Source organism: Camelina sativa, chromosome 2 (assembly GCF_030686135.1).
Source record: "Camelina sativa cultivar CO46 ecotype springtype chromosome 2, ASM3068613v1".
NCBI classification, from domain to species: domain Eukaryota; kingdom Viridiplantae; phylum Streptophyta; class Magnoliopsida; order Brassicales; family Brassicaceae; genus Camelina; species Camelina sativa.
In genome coordinates this window covers 29,532,568-29,552,868 of record NC_141881.1, presented here as the reverse complement: position 1 = coordinate 29,552,868, position 20,301 = coordinate 29,532,568, and the positions used below count along the sequence as shown (strand labels likewise).

Below are 20,301 nucleotides of genomic sequence, written 5' to 3'. Positions count from 1 at the left end.
TTATTTTGTTTTTAATATTATAGGTTTCAAGAGTAAGTCACGCGCGGGAAGGTAGGGAGTGGCCCAATGGGCCTACGCGTAAGAACCACTTCTCTTTACAATATCTAAAGTAAAAGGGCTCACTAGACATAGCACTAGGGTAAATTGCTTTTAACTTCTTCTTTTTTTTAACAGTAATTAAGACAAAGATTACTTTTCACTATTTACGATTACGCAATAGTAATGGGCTAAACATGGATAAAAGCCCAGTAACAAAAACGCAGTGTTTTGATAAACCTGCTGCTGCTGGTTGTTTAATTTATTTTGTCTGTCGTCCTCCACGAAGAAAGAAGAAAGGGAGAGAAGAATGTTACAGTTTCCGACGTTGATGAGTCAGTTCCCGTCGTCGACGAAGGAAATACCGGCGTCTTATTTGCTTCCTTTACAGTGGCCTCAACCGCAGAACGAGGAGATGCTTCTCGCCATGGAAGAAGCTGAGTTTGAAGAAAAGGTATCTTCTCTCTCTTCTTTCGGAATCTGCTGATTTCAGTTTTCGAGTAGTTACTGAAGCATACTTGTTTCAATCTTAACTCCTTTAATTTCCATGTCATTAGAGCTGATTTTGAATGTGAACCCTTAATTTGATGATAACCGGATGATAAATTATCAATCTTTATTTCGATCCGTGGTGGTGATATTTTATTTGTTTTTAGGCAGATCGTTTTCTATATCTCACATTGATACCATGATGCTATAACCGATGAACTACTGTTTCTGGATCAAAAAGTTTGAATATTTAGTGGATTCCAATGCTGAGTTGTGATTCTAGTGTTGTGGTTTTTCTCAGTGTGTAGAGTCCATTTGATATAGGCATTTTTGTTCATTTGACTATCATTTTTTTATAGTTTTGGTTAGACCTGCAAACATGTATAAGTAGACGAGAAGATCTGTGGATGATCTAGAAGTTTAGTATGGTTTGGTTCCTAGATTAAGTTTGGAAAAAGAATTTGAGTCTATCTGTACATTTGACTACCATTTTCAGTGTTTCAAATGTAGTTCCGTTTTCCTGAATCATTAAAAAAAAGAGTGAGGAATTAAGCAAAGAGGAAAAATTGATGTTTCAGTTACTGATTTGGAATCAGCCATTGTGAACTTTAGACAAGATTAATCTTTTCTCAAACATTATTTACTAGAAGCTTAAAACCTCACCACCTGTCTCCTTGTCATGTCAAGACAAGTTTTAAGTAATTCTTGTGGTCTCTGGTTTGGTGCAGTGCAATGAGATCAGAAAGATGAGTCCTGCTTTACCGGTAATTGGAAAACCAGTCGTTGACAACCAACAAGAAGAGGATGATAATGAAGCAGAGGATGATGATGCAGACAATGCAGAGGAATCTGATGGTGAAGAGTTTGAGCAAGAAACCGGATAAAAAAACTCTTGAGGCTGGAAACACACACAAGGTTCATAATTCATGGAACTAAGATTGAACTTTAAGGCTACGTATCTGAACCTTCTTGTGCTAAAACCACTGTGATTCTGACTTTTGAAGCCATTTTTGATTTTTTGTTTGTTCTGTTATTTTCAATCACTTCTGATGATTTTGGGATACATCAATGTTTGGTTTTCTAAATTTGATACACACTTGTTAGGTCATTGATGGGACAGCTTCATAAAACAGAATCTCTGGCCGGACCTTCCTTTCTCCACAGTATCTGACCACATTCTTCCAGTTACCAACAACCTATATGTCATTTCACCGCATATATTTCCATCACCTCTCTCTCGCCTATCTGAATTCATTATTCAACTCAAGCAAGACAAGCAGTTTCGTCTTTTACCTCTCCTTCAAAAGCAGTGCGTCTGAGTTTGACCCACCGGTTCTTTTCATAAACTATGCAAATGTGCTCTTCTTCTTCACCACAACCAACCTGCGTCACATACGTTGAGACTGTAACAGAGACATAATGAAGAACGATAGGACAAATATTTGTGACCTTGTTTCAGATTTTACCATTGACACAAGCCGGTACTTAGTGTTTGGTTCTAAGCCTTCGTATAGCCTGCTGATGTCTATTTCCCACTCCAAAGCCTTTGTTGTTTCAAATACTTCTTTCTCAGTTTCGCTCTTCTCCCATTCCAAAACTAGTGTTGCAAACCCACATAACACCAATATTGCTATATAAAAAGCGTAATAAATGAAATGAGTAAATAAGATAGAAATCATGGTGGTCCAACTTACCGATTATGAAGATAGGTGGGCGTTTACTTATAATGTGATGAACAAAGTTTGTCTTTCCACATCCTCCTGTTTTAAGGTCACAGAACATTTTAAATTCCATGCGGATCACCTTAATGATATCCACAAACTCCATATTCCCAAGAGAACACTGCATATTTATAAGCAAAGAACGACGTTATAGATGTATTAAGGGGAAGTACCACTTCTGTAGGACAAAGAGGAAAACAAATGAAACATACCTTCAGGTCTCTGACTGAATCTGCAGCCATAACAATGCCATAAGAACTTTGCTCTGGATAATCTGACTTCCTTCTGCATCTGGTACAACTCATTTTTTCATTTTCCTCCAACGTGAAAAGGCGAGTTACCAAGCTTTCTCTTTCCTGATTTTTCCAGCAATGCCAAAACTCAAGGATGGCTACAAGTACCTCAGCAGCTTTACTTGACTGAAAAGATAGAACATAAGATGACTTTAAAATAACAGTTAAGCTTATTGAAACAACTAATAACAATACCATGCTAAGAAGCTTATCTTCACCGCACGTACCATGTAATGAACCTCTTCTAGGTAAGCAAGTAAGTCGCTCAACAGGCCACTGTAGATTCCCTCATCATTTTTTATCACCTCTGACACAAAAGCGTCAAAGAATTTTTGTAGCGCAGAAGGAACTTGTTCTTCCAGGTGCTCATGAAATGGTTGCCTATTGCGCATCAAATCTTCTTTGAAAATCTTAATGTTCAAGATGGCCTGCGATACAGTATGTTTTTGTGTACTTATCAAAGAAAATAAGGAAGTACAGAGGTATGGAACGAGCTGAATCAGAAGATGGGAGTTTAGGTATTGAATCTTGTGTTGGTTGCCTGGTTGGTAATTGCTTTACCTTTAGCGTCACGTCAAAAGCTGAATTGTATCTGGTTGTAGCTTCTGCAGCTGCTGGCTCTGAATCTTCTCCAAGGTTTTGCAAATCTTGAAGATGGCGAACAAAAGAAATAAGAATTATGAATCCCAAACAAAATTATTCAAATTATTGGTCAATTGAGAAGCTTTCTAATAACCAGGGTCTAACTGGTGATGCTCTTCCTCTTGAATTTCATTTCCTGGTTCCATAGAATCATCTTCCACCGTCTTTTGTGATGAAGATGTATTTTCCGGTTCAAGGTTGACAGAAGGTTTACTGTTACATGTACGAAGATGCTTTGCTCAGAGAGAATCCAAAAAACAAATTAAAGCATGCGAAAAATGACTACTAAGGTACTTACTGTTCAACAGTCTTATCACGCGGTCTAGACTTGCTCGTTGAGTTTTTCTGTTGCACCATGAAGACCACTCATCCTTACAACTGATTAACCAAAAAGTCAGAGAAGCAAATAGAGAGTTTAGAACTTCAGAGACCTTATTTTTCTTCTTTGATTGTGGCTTCTTCTCCTCCTCGATTAAAAGATCTGCTTCTGCTGCATCTGCTGCATCTGACTTGGCTTTGTATTCCATATTCACGATTTCATTCTAGACAACATATAAGAAACAATTCAAAGCCAAAACTAGACGGATAATGAAATATCTCTGTATATAACCGAAGTTTCAACCAACCAGCAAGAAAGGTTTCAGCAGTTGAAGGATATAAGTGCGGTTGTCAAAAGCAGAAAGCCTTGTGAGGCTGTTTAGCAATCTAATCCTTGAATTATCAATCAGCAAAAATTTTGAATCCATTAGAAGAATCTGCAAGTCATGTAGATACTTTTAGATGGACAATTTTATGTTATTATGTTGTTAATGAATATTAAAAGTTTAAAACCATGGATGAACCTTTTGGGTGACCACTGATTTGAGAAGGCATACGGACTTCAACACTTTATTGTCACTGAGAGTTTTACGTTCACGTATAAGATTCAAGCAATCTTCTATATCAGGGGAATCAAACGTCGGATGCAATGCTCCTTCCAGGATATCTCGTATTGCACACAAGAACAACAATTTTGTAGGGAAGGAATCTTCAGAAACTTCCTTTTCACAAAAATCACATACAAGAGATGAATATAAGCTCCACTGGTCTTCCGGCAGATTCCTTCTCCTTTCATCTTCAATCGTACAAAATTTCTCAACAACATTAAGAGCTGTATCAAAAATCAAGAACTGCACTTTCTTTGCATATTTGGCCCCCAGAGTCCTACATGTGAACTGAACAGCTTTCAGAACAGCCACCCAGATACTAAAATTGTGTTCCCTGATAGGTCTGGGAAAAGTCTTATCCACTGAATTGTAGTCAGTTAACCAGGATATGATATCATCTCCATGAGCATGTGCCTTGGCGTAGTAAACACTTGGATTATAAACTTTGATTGTTCCTTCATCATCAAATGGAGCATCATTGTTTTTCAGCAGTCTTTTATCCAGAAGCAGATACGAATACTGAGGATCAAAGTCGATCTTTTCTTTAACTTGAGTACGAGCCAAGACGCTGTCCACTGCTCTGCAAACCAGATCTGTACCATCATCCCTTTCACACTTGATGGTTTTAAGAAAGCCTAGGATTTGATTGAGTTCATGGCATTCTAGAAAACATATACTCTGAGGTGTTTCCACTATGTGATAATCGACAAGATTCTGTTCAGAAACTCCAAGTTTTCCAAGATGCTCAAGTGGATAACGCATCACCCAGTCTCGGATGCTACATGAGAGAATTTTACGGTTACAAAACGAGACAAGGAGCAATTTGACTTCCTTGAGTAACTTACTCCGCTCTTCATCCACAGCTATAGGCCATTCTTTGGACCATCCATTCTTAGATGCAAACGCTTTCACATCTGCGAGCCGGTTCTTGATCATTTCAACGGCAGCTACTGCGTCTACTGGTTCCCAACTTCCAACAGATATCTTACGAGCCCAATCTTTTCCTATCCTCATGACCTTACCCTTTTGTGATGAAATTTTAAAATCTGCAGCATGTTCTTGTTCAAAATGATTCCTACATTCTTCAGCACTAGAGAACTTCTTCAAACATTTAGTTCTACACATCCAGAAAGTCCATTTACTGTCTTCCCTTGCAGAAGCGAGAACTTGCTCCAAAGCATCTCGTCCCTCCGCTTTGTAATGTTCTACTCCCTCGACAAAACGTAAAAGATTTGCTACGCTTACTTTCATAAAGTCCCTTTTCATCTTAACATCCAAACCTAACCAATACGACCTCAGTCCTTTATACTCATGCTTAAGCGGCGGCTCTGGACTCTTCTTTGACTCCAAATCAGTTAGTAGCTCGCACTTCTTTGTAGAAGAAGCCTCGGACTCAGCGATGATGAACTCTGCTTTACCTATTATAGTCATAATTTCTTTGACGTTACCGTCCCTTTCTTTAATATCCGAGCAGCTTGAGTTAGTTAACTGTAAACCTTCTCTCGCTTTGCTCAGGCATTTCTTGGCATACATCACTGACTCAAGCTCTTGGGCTAAAAAGCAGAGAGAACATGCAGAGAGTGGTGATATCCCAGCGTTTTCAAAGCATTCAACGGAACCCAACCTATATGCGAACTTCAAGTCAGGGTTCTCTTGTATTTTCGCTAGTTCTAAGAGTATATAACCTTGATCGTTATGAAGAATACTTGAGTCCTCGGCTTGCTTATGGGCAAAAATCAAATCTTCAAGTATCTCCAAGGCCTTGACGTGGTTTCCATTAGCGACGAGTTCTGTAGCTTCGTCGTAGAGTTTTGCGGTCTCATCAAAATCCTTGTAAGAAGAAGAAGAAGACGACTCCATTAGTAACGATTTCTCAAGATTCTTGTGTGTTTCTTGGTCTACACTCTAACGTGATTATATGATTCAGAGAGATTTGTGAGAGGCGGGAACTATAATAACCGTTTATAAATCGCTGGCTCGTGAGAGCCACGTGACACCACAAGGCTTCATTAAAAAAACAAACAAAGAAACCCAATTTGACCATTGAGGATTTCTGTCGAACACCTTGTGTGCATTATTCGTTTGCGATTTTTCGGGAAAAATGTAAGAAAAAAAAAGAAAACCCAAAAGCTGTGTAGCTCTTTGAATATGGCGAATGGTCTTCATGTTGATGATCGAAGAATAAATTTCTTGAAAATATTTGGACTTGAAATGATCAACAATTCGCAGACGACGACGATGATACAATCACACACACAAGAGCTTCTTCTATATTTTGAAAGCAAAAAAAAAAAAAAAAAAAAAAAAAGACAAGTCAAGAAGCACGAGAGGTTGACACGTGTATGACTCTGGTTGGTTGATGCGTCTTTTGGTTTGTTTGGTTGCTGAACCATTTTTGTGCGGAAGACTCTCTCCTGTCTGTGTTGCTTGTTGGGTCTATTACATGTTCAGGAAGATGATTTTTTTTTTTTTAGTTTCCAAAGACAAAGAAAGATCGTAATCTCAAGTAAGCTAGTCCTGGTGCTTGAAAGATGAATCAAAGAATTTGAGTCTACCTGTACATTTGACTACCATTTCAGTGTTTCAACTCTAGTTCCGTTATCCTGAATCATTAAAACAAAGAGTAAGGAATTAAGCAAAGAGGAAAAATTGATGTTTTAGTTACTGGTTTGGAATCAGCCATTGTGAACGTTAGACAAGAATCTGTTCTCAAATATTATTTTACTAGAAGCTTAACCTCACCACCTGTCTCCTTTAATTGTATGCGCTTCATATTTATATCGTTTCATACAGATATTAGATTATGTGATTATAGATATGGGAGTCTTAAAAGGAGAAAGATCAGTGGGACTAGTTTTCAATATCAATGTTGTTCTGATGAAAATGTCAAGACAAGTTTGAAGTAATTCTTGGGTTTGGTGCAGTGCAATGAGATCAGAAAGATGAGTCCTGCTTTACCGGTAATTGGAAAACCAGTCGTTGACAACCAACAAGAAGAGGATGATAATGAAGCAGAGGATGATGATGCAGACAATGCAGAGGAATCTGATGGTGAAGAGTTTGAGCAAGAAACCGGATAAAAAAACTCTTGAGGCTGGAAACACAGACAAGGTTCATTGATGGAATTAAGATTGAATTATTAAGGCTACGTATCTGAACCTTCTTCTGCTAAAACCACTGTGATTCTGACTTTGCAAGCCATTTTTTTTTTTTTTTTTTTGATTTTTTTCAATAAGTTTTGGCTACATTCATTAGTCGTAGATGATTTGTGTAGTTCATATGTCTCAAAATCTCATGGTCTTTAGTTTGTACATTGAGAATAAAACATGTGGAATGGTTTTGTTGTGTGTAATTTTTTGGTGGTTATTAGATACTATTGTTAATGATGATGACATTTTCCTAAATTCAAGTTCAAAAGTGATGACTTTTAAATAATACTAGCATATACTGGGGTTTAAAATGAATAAACTTTGCTTGCTTTGGTAAAATAGAAAAAAATTGTGATACTTTTAAATTAAAAATGCTATAAAAAGAAACCATTTTACGTGTACTGTGTCTGCTGATTGATTGTTCAACAAAAATTTGAATTTGTAATATTTTAAGTAGGAAACAAAAACATTATATGGTGCTGCTACTCCAAAAGTGATATTTATCTATTATAATCATTGAGCAACTTCTAATATTTTTTGTGGAGTCCCAAGTTTTTAAAATTAACAAAGAATGGGACAAGTTGCTCACCAAATTCCTCATTCTTTAGTCTTCTTCCTCAGTCTGTCTCATTCACAAAGTTGCGCATAATTTGGAAGTCAACTAAAATAGGCCGACTAACTATTTTATTTTCCTTTCGATGGTCCTTTTTCGCCAAGTGGGATTCTTAACGTAATATAGATGGAATAAACAAAAGAACTCCGTGTGAGTGTCCTTCTCTAATCCTGATGAGACAAGCAAACAAAGAAAAGCGAATGTTAAAATATTTACTTATCAAACAAGAAAAAGCAAAAAAAAACAAAGAACCTCGTTTCGTGTGAAAATCTGACACGTGTTGAGGTAACTAATCAACCAGACTACACACGTGTCCACATCCCCGACACTGACACGAAATGGTTCTCGCAGTATTCGCCACGTATCAACCGTATAACCAAGAAAAGAACGTCGTACGTGCAAACACGTCTTAACGCCCGGTTATATTCTCCGTCAAAAAATTAATTAACTCCGCCGGTTACGTCCTCGACCGGGAAATTTGTATAGGAAAAATTTAATTCTTCTCTTCACAAAAAAAACCCAACACACCGTAAAAAAAAAATTCGAAGATCCTAAATTTAATAAATCCCAAGTTTTTATGTTTTCGTCATCATCAAAAGTATTCGTATATCTATGGCGTATATTCGATTTTTTTTTTCTTTTTTTCTAAATTGTCCAATATCCTCCAATTCAATGCCAGATGAGCCTGGAGTCTTTGTGTACACGACACGTATAGTAGCAGCAATGAGATTCTTCCGATCTATGATTGAATCTTCTAGGAACAAGATGATCCGTGGCAGGTAAACAATACCGGGTTTGTAAATATCTTCCGTACGCCGGAGACGGTGAGTTCGGCGGTGAAGGTGTGACGGAAAATGGCGATTTTGGTGATCGATCTCCGCTTGACGAAGACGAAGATGATTCGCGTTTATGCGAAGATCTCGGAGGCGAAAGAACCGCTCGGATCTTGGCTCCGGTGAGGCGGTCGTACTCTTCGACGATGTTTGATAGTTCTTCTTCTGATTTAACGGAGATTAGAGTCTCGAGATCTCCGTTTGGTAATTGACATCTTAGATCAACGGAGTAACCGCAGAATTCAAATAGTTTCTTCATCAGCTCTGTAGAAACGAAATCAAAATTAAAAAAAAAATCGGAAGTCGAGAATACGAAATTTGAAGTGGAGTGGAGTGGGAGACGAACCTGAGAAAGAGATAGAACGATCGACGGAGAGGACTCTGGTGTGACCTCCAACGTAACGGAGATTGCCGTCGGTGGAACGAGGGAGGATTCTGCCACCGTAACTGCAAAGAAATTTTAGATTACTACTTCCACTGTTGTTCTTCTCGTTATAATCAACCGCCACCATTGTTTCTTTTTAAATTACGAGGAGTTGGGAGAGAAGAAGAGGGAAGTTTATAAAATGTTTTGGTTGTGTGGTGTCTTAAACCGAGAAGAAAGGTTGCAGGTGTATGGGTTTTTATAGGAAGGGAGTGCGTGGGATGGGATCCTTCCGCGTATGGACCTTGTATGGGGCATTTTGGACAATTCTGTTATTATTCCAATAACGGAATATTCTTTTATTTTTGCTTGATTCCATTTAAGAAAGAAATCTTTTTTTTTTTCTTTTCTCCATAAAAGAAATCTTTTTTTTTCTTCAACAAAGTAGAGAGGGTCATTTATTGTAGACTGATTCTTCTAAACAAAAAACTAGTCATAGAAATAATCAAATACTGAATGCTGATTCGTTACTGGTCTCTTCAAATGTTAATGTTATATGTTTTGAATGTTGACTTTATTCAACTGTAAGAAAAAAAAAAAAAAAAAAGAAGAACCATACATGGTATATTCCAAAAAAAAAGAAACTGTATGGATCGGTGTAGATGGTAAGTCTGAAAAATCCCATCACTCTTCTCAAAAAATCCATGATACTTTCGTAAGAGGATCCAAGAAAAAAAAGAGAGAAGACAAAAACCATAGTCCAGTGGTGTGTAGCCCATTAAGTAGGTTACTCATGGGCCATGGCCCATCTCTGATTGCCACAACAAAATAAAGGAAACAAAAAAAGAACAAAAATAAAATTGGAAATTAGGGTTACTAAATTGGGAATATTACTGTCCAAAAACGAATCATAAAAAAATATCTTAGCTTTTATCTTTTTTTTGTTCCGTTTTGCGGCTTTTCGTCGTCTTCCAGCACTCAATTCGAATCTAAGGTTACTACGCTGTTGAAGAACTTAAGCGAGAGAGAGAGAGAGACAAAAAAAACAACACAAGCAATCTCTAAAGTCACGATGAGCTCCTATGATCGTAGATTTGCTGATCCGAATTCGTATCGCCAACGCTCTGGGTAAGTGAAATCAATCAATCAATCAATCAACCAATTTCGTCGTTTCGATTTCCTTCGATCTGTTAACCCTTATATTTATCTGTGTTACTCTAGCGCCCCAGTTGGTTCGTCTCAGCCAATGGATCCTTCCGCCGCACCATACAACCCACGATACAGTGGTGGTGGTGGAGGAGGATATGGGCCGTCTCATGTAATGGCAGGTGACAATTCCGGTTATAATAATAATCGGTACCCATCTTTTCACCCACCCACTAGTGGTTTCTCTGTTGGTCGCGGCGGTGGAAGAGGTGGTGGTTACGGTCAATACGGGGATAGAAACAACGGAGGGAATTGGGGAGGAGGTGGAGGGGGACGTGGTGGAGGATCGAGTAATAGAGAGCTAGATAGCGTTTCTCTTCCCAAGCAGAATTTTGGGAATCTTGTACATTTCGAGAAGAACTTCTACGTTGAGAGTCCTTCTGTGCAGGCCATGACTGAGCAAGATGTTGCCATGTACAGAACTGAGAGGGATATCTCTGTTGAAGGTCGTGATGTTCCTAAGCCTATTAAGTTGTTCCATGATGCTAATTTCCCAGGTATTTCATTTGATTGCTCAAAGTTTTTGGTTGGAGATGTGATAATTTTTATCTAATTTGGGTTCTTGGTTCAATGGTTAGATAATATTCTTGAAGCAATAGCTAAATTGGGATTTACTGAGCCAACACCTATACAAGCTCAGGGATGGCCAATGGCTTTAAAGGGTAGGGATTTGATTGGTATTGCTGAGACTGGATCTGGTAAGACATTGGCTTACTTGTTACCAGCTTTGGTTCACGTAAGTGCACAACCTCGATTGGGTGAGTATTATTATAACTCTTTATCAGTAGAATCATATTTTAGCTGCGTTCTTTTTTTTAAGGGGACATGTTTATTTATGTGTATCGTTGTGGTGTTTATAGGTCAAGATGATGGACCAATAGTGTTAATATTAGCACCCACGAGAGAATTAGCTGTCCAGATACAAGAGGAATCAAGGAAGTTCGGGTTACGGTCTGGTGTTAGAAGTACTTGTATCTATGGTGGTGCTCCTAAAGGACCTCAGATTCGTGATCTTAGAAGAGGTACTTTATTTTTCATCTCGAGTTTGTAGTATTTTCCATGTCTGGTTCTTGGATGGAGCATAAAACTTTATGATTCATTTATCTTGTCAGGTGTTGAGATTGTAATTGCTACACCTGGTCGTTTGATCGATATGCTGGAGTGCCAACACACTAATTTGAGGAGAGTGACTTACCTTGTGCTGGATGAGGCTGACAGAATGTTGGACATGGGATTTGAACCTCAAATTAGAAAGATTGTATCTCAGGTATTCTTGTACTTCCTCCAAACCTATCATGTATGTAGTGTCATTAAGAAAGGGTGCTCGACCAATGAGATTCAATCGCTCATCTTTGTTCCGTCCTATTTGTTAGATAAGAACCATTACAGATTTTGTTGAAATTGTGTCATGTTCGCAGATCCGACCTGATAGACAGACACTTCTTTGGAGTGCAACATGGCCACGAGAGGTTGAATCTCTTGCCAGGCAGTTTCTACGAGATCCATATAAGGTTTAACTTAACATCTGTTTAACTTAATTAGGATTGATTTGAATAAAGTAGTGGATGTTTATGTTGTGCACTGAAAACAATTGTGTTTCGTAGGCCATTATTGGATCAACAGATCTAAAAGCTAACCAGTCTATCAACCAAGTAATCGAGATTGTACCAACGCCAGAGAAATACAACAGGTTCTTAACTTTTCTGTAACTAGAGAAGTAATCTTTCTTTGCCTTCTTTTTATGATTTTGTGCTTATGCTTTTTCTCGTTTGATAGGCTCCTTGCACTGCTTAAACAGTTAATGGATGGGAGTAAAATTCTAATATTTGTGGAGACAAAGAGAGGGTGTGATCAAGTGACTAGACAATTGAGAATGGACGGATGGCCAGCGCTTGCCATACATGGTGACAAGAACCAATCGGAAAGAGACCGAGTTTTGGCAGAATTTAAGAGTGGACGAAGCCCGATAATGACTGCCACTGATGTAGCAGCAAGGGGACTTGGTAGGATTTACCATGTGATACAGTAGAGAGGATTAGAGTTAGACCATTTCGTTTTCTTGGGGTTAAAAGATTAGAAAAAAAAAATGTCGCCTGGCTGCCGCTTTCCACAGTTTCCTCTGGTACTAGAAAGAAAAGGAAAAGGGAGTTTCTTTGAAGAATTTGTTTCCCGCATCCATCTCCCGGGCATGGAGCTGATTGGTTTTTGAGCAGCCTGGGCGACTGACACCCGATTGCATAAATAGTGTTTTAACGACAGTCACACACACTCCTTATCCCTGCAAGTTAAGGTGGGCACATTTACTTGGAAAAATGTGTTGCTCTTAGTTTCTTGATCTTTTCAGATCTGCAGATGTAGGGATAAGGGGGTCTGTTCTCCTAGGCTTTAAAACACCAAACTCATTTACACAAATAGTTTTCTGTTCTTTTCCTGCATTTCATATCAGTCTATGATCTACACCTCTCTCAACTGTGTGTTTCTTCTTTGGCTTGCAGATGTGAAGGATATAAAGTGTGTGGTTAACTATGATTTCCCAAACACCTTGGAGGATTACATCCATAGGATTGGTCGAACAGGGCGTGCAGGAGCGAAAGGAATGGCCTTTACATTCTTTACACATGACAATGCTAAGTTTGCAAGAGAGCTTATCAAGATACTTCAAGAAGCTGGTCAAGTTGTACCTCCTACTCTCTCCGCACTAGTGCGATCATCTGGTTATGGAGGTGAAAACCCGTTTCTCTTATCTCATCTTAGTTCAACAAGTCTTTCGCTTAGTGGGTCTGACGATCTGATTCAATTTTTGTTGACTTGTTCAGGTTCTGGTGGTGGACGAAACTTCCGGTCAAGAGGAGGAGGACGTGGTGGTGGTGGTGGTGGGTTTGGAGATAAACGGTCGAGATCAACGTCGAACTTTGTACCTCACGGTGGAAAGAGGACTTGGTAGAGAGAATTAGTCACGTGATTGATTCTCTGGTTTGTCCTTAGATAAGCTTTAATTATGATAATACTTTATGATCAGTGTTTATTTTGGAGTTGAAGTTTTCTACAATCTGTTGTAGAGAGCAAACTTTTACTATTTAATTGTTACCTGATTTCTCTTCTTCTTATTCTTGAAATTATCTTAACATATTTGCCTTTTCAAAAAAAAAAATTATAACACATTTGCCTTTTTCTTAATTCTCTTAAGTAATATTGTCTTAAAAGTTAAAACTACTTCAAAAAAAACTGTTTGTGCCTTTGTGGGTTAGTTTCAGAGGCACAAGTAAACTCTAAAAGAAATTAGACAAATGTTGGCATGTAAAACTAGAACATGTTTTCGATCTTTGTCCAAAATCGTACTAGATGGAGTCCAAAATATGAAATTGTCGGAGATATCTTTCCATAAATGCTTATTATCCTATATCTTTCTGAATCAGAAATTATGTTCCTAAATCTCTCCGAATTCATAATTCTCATCAATTTCCCCATAACCAGCAGCTGTAGCATCAAAGAAGGAGATGGAATAAGGTTCTTATGTATGTCTTTGCTCTGTTCGATGAAGATCAGAAAATTGAAGCCGCCCTGGAGATGGGGATTGCTTTACGGTAATGGATCGAAGAAGTATGATGTGAATATCTCGCCGCCGAATTAAAGTTTTGAACGGCTAAGAAAATGAGATAATGGACAAATGGGAGTTCTAGATATATTAGCTCGGGTCGGGCTTTTAATGGTTTTAATTTTTTTATATTTGGTATGAACGGTTTTCTATTGGGGTTTACTCTCTAAACCAATAACACCCAGCTTTATAAGTAAAATAAGTGAGAACTATCAATTCGGGAATTTATAAGATGAGAAGCGTTTGTAGAAAAATATCTGGAACAAAGTCATAATTTGGACTCTATCTGATACGATGTAATAATAGTTCTCCTAGATAAATAGGACGTTTTCCCAAGGTAAAATTGGTAAATTCACTCCAAAATTAGGTTTAACTTATCTAAAAAAATACTTTACATTTATTTGTCAAACAGTGTCTACCGGCTACCATTAGGAAAACCAAATTAAAATGGAGCCCAAACTATGAAATCGTCCGAGATATCTTTCCATAAATGCTTATTATCCTATATCTCTCTGAATCAGAATTTTATTCCTAAATCTCTTCGAATTCATAATTTTCATCAATTTCTCCATAACCAGCGGCTGATTTAGCATCTGCGAAGGGGAATAATGTCCCTGTGTATATCTTTGCTCTGTGCGATGAAGATCAGAAAATTGAAACTGCCGTGGAGAAACACTAGAGATTGATTTACGGTAGATCGAGGAAATACGATGTGAATATCTCGCCACCGATTTAAAGTTTTGAACGGCGAAGAAAACGTGATGATGGGCAAATGGGAGTTCTAGATGTATTAGCTCGTGTCGGGTTTTTAACCTGAGTCGAGTTTTAATTTTGGTTTCATATTTGATATGATCGGTTTCTATTGGGTTTACTCTCTAAACCAATAACACCCAGCTTTATGGGTAAAATAAGTGAGAACTATCAATTCGAGAATTTATAAGATGAGAAGCGTTTGTAGAAAAATATCTGGAACGAAGTCATAATCTGAACTCTATCTGATACGGTGTAATAATAGTTCTAATGGATAAATAGGACGTTTTCCCAAAGTAAAATTGGTAAATTCACTCCAAAATTATGTTTAACTTATCTAAAAGAAAATACTTAACATTTATTTGTCAAACAATGTCTACCGGCTACCATTAGGAAAACCAAATTAAAATTAGGAAAATATGCTAATTCAGGAATCGAATGTATATGGATTCTCTCTTAACTAAAATGTTAATGTGGCTGTATATAAATAAACCTCGCTAACAATTCCTGCTAGGCTTACTTAAACAAATTTTGCTCCGAGTTAATAAAAAAACTTGGGAATAGAGAGACTCTGAGTCTGAGAGAGAGAGAGGAAGGAACCATGGAGGCAGACGAGAGCGGTATCTCCTTGCCGTCAGGACCCGACGGTCGTAAGCGGCGAGTCAGTTACTTCTACGAGCCAACGATCGGTGACTACTACTACGGTCAAGGACATCCGATGAAACCTCACCGGATCCGTATGGCTCATAGCCTAATCATCCACTATCACCTCCACCGTCGCTTAGAAATCAGCCGTCCTAACCTCGCCGACGCCTCCGATATCGGTCGCTTTCATTCTCCCGACTATGTTGATTTCCTCGCTTCCGTTTCGCCGGAATCTATGGGCGATCCTTCCTCTGCACGAAACCTAAGGCGATTCAATGTCGGCGAGGATTGTCCTGTCTTCGACGGGCTTTTTGATTTTTGCCGTTCTTCCGCCGGTGGTTCCATTGGCGCCGCCGTCAAGTTAAACAGGCAGGACGCTGATATCGCTATCAATTGGGGCGGTGGGCTTCACCATGCCAAGAAAAGCGAGGCCTCTGGGTTTTGCTATGTTAATGACATCGTTCTTGGGATTCTTGAGTTGCTCAAGATGTTTAGGGTAAAATTCTCGATTCCTTCTCTTAGCTTTGTTGGTAGAGAACTTCTAGTTGTTCTTCTGTAAATTTTAGGGTTTAAAGCTTATCTTTGTTGAGTGGTTTGAAAGCTTTGATTCTTTCATGTTCCTTAATTGCATATTACCTTTAGGATCTTGCATTAGGTCAAGTGCATCACAGCTGCAACTTATATTCTTTGTTGGTTTATTTGGGAATTTGTCAGAGACATAGCCTCTTTGTTTACATTGTATTCTGATAGCATCCTTTATAATGTTGAGTATGCAACAATGTTTCCATTGCTTACATCTTAGTGCTTTCATCCAATTTTGTTTTGCAGCGGGTTCTCTACGTAGACATCGATGTCCATCATGGAGATGGAGTGGAAGAAGCGTTTTACACCACTGATAGAGTGATGACTGTTTCTTTCCACAAATTTGGGGACTTTTTCCCAGGAACTGGTCACATAAGAGACGTCGGCGCAGAAAATGGGAAGTACTACGCTCTAAATGTTCCATTAAACGATGGTATGGACGATGAGAGTTTCCGCAGCTTGTTTAGACCTCTTATGCAGAAGGTTATGGAGGTGTATCAGCCAGAAGCAGTTGTTCTTCAGTGTGGGGCTGACTCCTTAAGCGGTGATCGGTTGGGTTGCTTCAACTTATCAGTCAAGGGTCATGCTGATTGCCTCCGATTCTTAAGATCTTACAACATTCCTCTCATGGTCTTGGGTGGTGGAGGGTATACTATACGAAATGTTGCCCGTTGCTGGTGTTATGAGGTCTTTTCATCTCTTTTGCACTTCTTCTATGTTTTTTGAGATAATTTTAAAAGTTTTTGTTCTTGAAAGGTTTGTTTTTTGTTGCCTCGTTGCAGACTGCAGTAGCGGTTGGAGTAGAGCCGGACAACAATCTCCCATTCAATGAGTATTTTGAGTATTTCGGCCCAGATTATACGCTTCATGTCGACCCAGGTCCAATGGAGAATTTAAACACTCCAAAAGATATGGAGAAAATAAGGTAATATCTCCTACTTCCCCTATTATGGTCATTGTACTTGATTTTATCTATAAGCTGGTTCCACTAGTTCACAAAAGCTTCACAATGCTCATAGCTTTTAACCACTGAGTCTCCGTGGCTTTGTCGATGAGGTAATTTGAACTTAGAGAAATGAGTTGTTGAAATTTCAGGAACACATTGCTAGAACAACTTTCGGGACTAATGCATGCACCTAGCGTGCAGTTTCAGCATACACCACCAGTAAATCGAGTTTTGGACGAGGTAATTTTCAATAATCTGTTGATGTGTATCTCACTCTGCTGTTTTAGTTTCGTCATGTTCTATTGGGACTGACTCAATATCTGTTTATCTGAATGAAAATCTTTAGCCGGAAGAAGACATGGAGACGAGACCAAAGCCTCGCATCTGGAGTGGAACTGCAGCTTATGAATCAGACAGTGACGATGATGATAAACCTCTTCATGGTTTATCAGGTCTTGATGGCCCAGCTATGGACAGGTAAAAAAAAAATGCTTCATCCTACTTACTCCAACCTCATTGTAACAAGTGAGTTTTAGAATTTAATTGATCTCTTTTAAACCTCCAGGGACTCTACAGGTGAAGATGAAATGGAAGACGATGATAACCCAGAGCCGGATGTGACTCCTCCATCGTCTTAAAACTAGCTTCTATATATTGGTGGTGTGTCTTTTGCATATGGTAATGTCGGGAGATTTAAGACACTAAAAGTTAGTAGGGGAATTGATTCTTTTGATGTTTTCTTCAGCACCCTTTTGAGTACTGTGAAAACGCTTGCATTGTTAGAACAGTGAGTGACTAGTGGCCTTCGAGTCCCAAGTTAGAAAATCAGATGTGAAAAATGCAATGAAACTTTTTTTTTTTTTCTTTTCTGTTTGTTTATTACTGTTTTACTTTTACCATTTTTCTGGTTACCAAAACGGAACAGAAACAGATTGCAATAAACCCCAAAAATAAACCATCGAAGTCTGAAATAATCAATTTGGATAATTGAAGCAGAGCCATGGCGAAGGAGCTTATTTCTCTCCAATATCTCCGACCACCACTTCACTTCTCTCGTCAATTCCTAAGCCTATCTTCTCCTTCTTCAACTCGCAATCTCCGCCGTAAACAACCGCAAAACCCAATCTTTATCCGCACCACCTCTCACCGGAACAAAACTTCTCACGACGACGACGGAATCCCAGCCGACGAGGTCAAAACCATAGCCAAATTCAAATCACGCCACAACTACATCAGAGTCATCGAAGTTTCGCGAAAGACCAATCACCCACTCGCCGGTTCTCGTCTCCTCCTCCTCGACAACCCCGGTAACATCCACAGCATCTCTTTCCTTCTCAAAACCTTAACCGATAGTTACTTCGACGTTTTCGCTACTCTGCCTCCGATCATACCTCCAGGACCCATCGGTATTCTCGGGTTCGGAGCTGGTTCAACTGCTCGATTGATTCTCGAGCTTTACCCTCCTGAGTTCACCGTCCATGGATGGGAGCTTGACCCTTCTGTGATTGACGTTGGTAGAGAGTTCTTTGGTCTCTCTAAGCTCGAAAGAGATCATAAAGATCGGATTTTTATCAACATTGGTGATGCTTTAGACCACGCTAGTGTTAAAACAGGGTTTTCTGGTATTTTAGTTGATTTGTTTAGTAAAGGGAGTGTGATCAAAGAGCTTCAAGATACAAAAGTGTGGGAGGATTTGAAAACTAGGTTGAGGAAGAGAGGGAGGATTATGGTGAATGTTGGAGGTAAATGTGTGGAAGCTGAGGATTCAGAGAGAGATGGAGGTTTGGTTATGGAGGAAACGTTGAAGGCCATGAGTCAGGTGTTTGGTGATAAGCTCTTTGTGCTAACGCTTGGCAATGGGAATGATAGCTCGGTTGCATTAACAGGTGATTTACCTGATCTTGATGCGTGGAAGAAGAGATTGCCGCGTAGTGAACTGAGAAGCTATGTTGATATGTGGATACCTTTTAGAGAATTCAGCTTGAGATATTAGTCTTTAATGATATTTGGTAAGTAAGCAGTTTAGGTTTTGTGATGGATGCTGCAATGTCTTTAATATCTCATTTTGGTTCTGTTTCAGAGAGTGTTTCAAGTGTACAAATTATTGGCTTGACCATTGTGTCTTTTATTGTTGATGAATGGCTGACTATTCTTTCCCGGGGATTGAGATTTACTCAGTAATGTTAAGTATGATTCGTTCTAGTACTTTGAAGCTAAATTCGACAAAGATCTTGTATCACTGTTTTAATCAAAATCGAAAGTATGAAGCTTTTGCAGTTTATAGTCCTGCAGGCAAGGCAAAAAGCATTACAGTCTCATTTGTTCTTCGACATCATCATTGAGCTTTCGAACGCAATAAGTAAATGCAAAAACCAAACCCCCCCCCCAATAGAAAAATCAGTTTGTGTTTTTTTTTACTTTTGACAATCTTTGTTTCATTAAGATGATTAATGGATTCAAGTTCATTCTATCATCTCAAGCTATATTTTTTTTTTGAAGAGATACATCTTAAGTGCAAGTTCTTGATCTGAGCCTGGTAATCAATATTTTACATATGTAAGATATAGACCATAGTCCCTACATCACCATTTAACATGCTAATAAAAGTTGGTGTATAATTACAGATAATAAAAAGTTACTAATAGCTAGAGATATTAAATCAAACGCATGCTTCTTGCTTACCCTAGGCTTTTTCCCATAGGATACAAATTCCAATTAGTTTGCATAGTGTCATAAGAGTTAATAAACACAGTAGGTTTATTTTCTAATCATCTTTTTCACTATTTAAAGTTATATAGAATTATAATATATTATACAAGACTGAAAGTCATAAATTTTAAATTTTCAAATCTCTACATTCCAAGCCTATTTGATCTATCACTCTTATAATACTTGATAGGGCAACTATTGAGAAATAAACTGTGAACTAAATTGGGTAGGCTAAGAAAATAACAATTGTAGCATAAATACGACAATTTCATTCATATCATAGTAAGCTAAAATTATAATTACTGTATGGGAGGTTGACGTTGTTTGACTCTAGCATGTGGTTACTGCAGCTATAAGCAATCCCGAGGGAGAATAAAATCTCTATCCAATTCTCTTTAATTGATTCATTTTTGGTTTATATAGAGAATTATACTAATAAATTCCATATCAGTGAGGATGTATATTACAACTTGTAATTCTAGTTCCAGCAAAATATTAAAATTTAAGAATTTTTTGATCATGTTAATCAAATGAGCTAGTATTTATAGTTTAATGGTTTTTAGTTACCCTTATCTGTTTTCACATAAAATTTTACATTTGGTGAAATGTAAGTGTTAATTTTAAAGAACGAAATCTATGTTTAAGTTATAAAATAAATAACTTAAACACAAAAGACATAAGTATATACAAATATGTAGGTTGATGAATCTATGTTAAACTTAACTTAGTGATATTAGTTAATTCTATCTCTTCTAAACTTTTCCTTGCTATGTGTGTTTCATATTCATGATTGTAATTTTTT

General features: G+C 38.1%; 6 protein-coding genes across 9 annotated transcripts; 4 read left to right on the top strand and 2 right to left on the bottom strand.

Moving 5' to 3' along the window:
• Window positions 1-303: 303 nt before the first annotated feature.
• On the top strand, window positions 304-1,686 carry LOC104740851 (uncharacterized). Of its 2 annotated transcripts, XM_010461578.3 has the most exons (3): window positions 304-490; window positions 1,254-1,440; window positions 1,630-1,686. In XM_010461578.3, exons 1-2 carry the CDS (start codon window positions 347-349, stop codon window positions 1,407-1,409), a joined length of 300 nt encoding a protein of 99 aa, XP_010459880.1. In that variant the 5' UTR covers window positions 304-346; the 3' UTR covers window positions 1,410-1,440; window positions 1,630-1,686. The 2 variants fall into 2 exon arrangements, with proteins under 2 accessions (XP_010459880.1, XP_010459871.1); XM_010461569.3 differs by having other exon boundaries at window positions 305-490; window positions 1,254-1,633.
• Window positions 1,500-7,984, bottom strand: LOC104757169 (uncharacterized). 2 transcript variants are annotated; one of them, XM_087491751.1, is made up of 13 exons: window positions 7,846-7,984; window positions 4,024-5,937; window positions 3,808-3,936; window positions 3,613-3,723; window positions 3,480-3,526; window positions 3,276-3,394; window positions 3,101-3,186; window positions 2,767-2,967; window positions 2,459-2,665; window positions 2,220-2,367; window positions 1,992-2,122; window positions 1,819-1,908; window positions 1,500-1,721 (listed from the first exon to the last, which is right to left on the bottom strand). In XM_087491751.1, the coding sequence occupies exons 1-13, from the start codon at window positions 7,855-7,857 to the stop codon at window positions 1,626-1,628; spliced, it is 3,291 nt and encodes a 1,096-aa protein (XP_087347877.1). In that variant the 5' UTR covers window positions 7,858-7,984; the 3' UTR covers window positions 1,500-1,625. The 2 variants fall into 2 exon arrangements, with proteins under 2 accessions (XP_087347877.1, XP_087347878.1); XM_087491752.1 differs by lacking the exon at window positions 7,846-7,984 and having other exon boundaries at window positions 4,024-5,731; window positions 5,814-5,937.
• On the bottom strand, window positions 7,671-9,337 carry LOC104740863 (RAF-like serine/threonine-protein kinase PRAF). 2 transcript variants are annotated; one of them, XM_087491772.1, is made up of 3 exons: window positions 9,049-9,308; window positions 8,660-8,966; window positions 7,671-8,039 (listed from the first exon to the last, which is right to left on the bottom strand). In XM_087491772.1, the coding sequence occupies exons 1-3, from the start codon at window positions 9,212-9,214 to the stop codon at window positions 7,982-7,984; spliced, it is 531 nt and encodes a 176-aa protein (XP_087347898.1). In that variant the 5' UTR covers window positions 9,215-9,308; the 3' UTR covers window positions 7,671-7,981. The 2 variants fall into 2 exon arrangements, with proteins under 2 accessions (XP_087347898.1, XP_010459891.1); XM_010461589.3 differs by lacking the exon at window positions 7,671-8,039 and having other exon boundaries at window positions 8,347-8,966; window positions 9,049-9,337.
• A 588-nt stretch (window positions 9,338-9,925) lies between these two features.
• On the top strand, window positions 9,926-13,509 carry LOC104740836 (DEAD-box ATP-dependent RNA helicase 30). The gene is made up of 10 exons (XM_010461549.3): window positions 9,926-10,194; window positions 10,288-10,769; window positions 10,851-11,030; window positions 11,133-11,294; window positions 11,385-11,539; window positions 11,691-11,783; window positions 11,877-11,962; window positions 12,049-12,275; window positions 12,768-12,995; window positions 13,089-13,509. Exons 1-10 carry the CDS (start codon window positions 10,139-10,141, stop codon window positions 13,214-13,216), a joined length of 1,797 nt encoding a protein of 598 aa, XP_010459851.1. The 5' UTR covers window positions 9,926-10,138; the 3' UTR covers window positions 13,217-13,509.
• A 1,537-nt stretch (window positions 13,510-15,046) lies between these two features.
• Window positions 15,047-17,653, top strand: LOC104726917 (histone deacetylase 6). The gene is made up of 6 exons (XM_019238233.2): window positions 15,047-15,758; window positions 16,091-16,531; window positions 16,627-16,769; window positions 16,940-17,030; window positions 17,137-17,267; window positions 17,356-17,653. Exons 1-6 carry the CDS (start codon window positions 15,219-15,221, stop codon window positions 17,426-17,428), a joined length of 1,419 nt encoding a protein of 472 aa, XP_019093778.2. The 5' UTR covers window positions 15,047-15,218; the 3' UTR covers window positions 17,429-17,653.
• A 30-nt stretch (window positions 17,654-17,683) lies between these two features.
• Window positions 17,684-18,995, top strand: LOC104740827 (uncharacterized). Its single transcript, XM_010461537.3, has one exon. It carries the CDS (start codon window positions 17,791-17,793, stop codon window positions 18,781-18,783), a length of 993 nt encoding a protein of 330 aa, XP_010459839.1. The 5' UTR covers window positions 17,684-17,790; the 3' UTR covers window positions 18,784-18,995.
• Window positions 18,996-20,301: the final 1,306 nt, after the last annotated feature.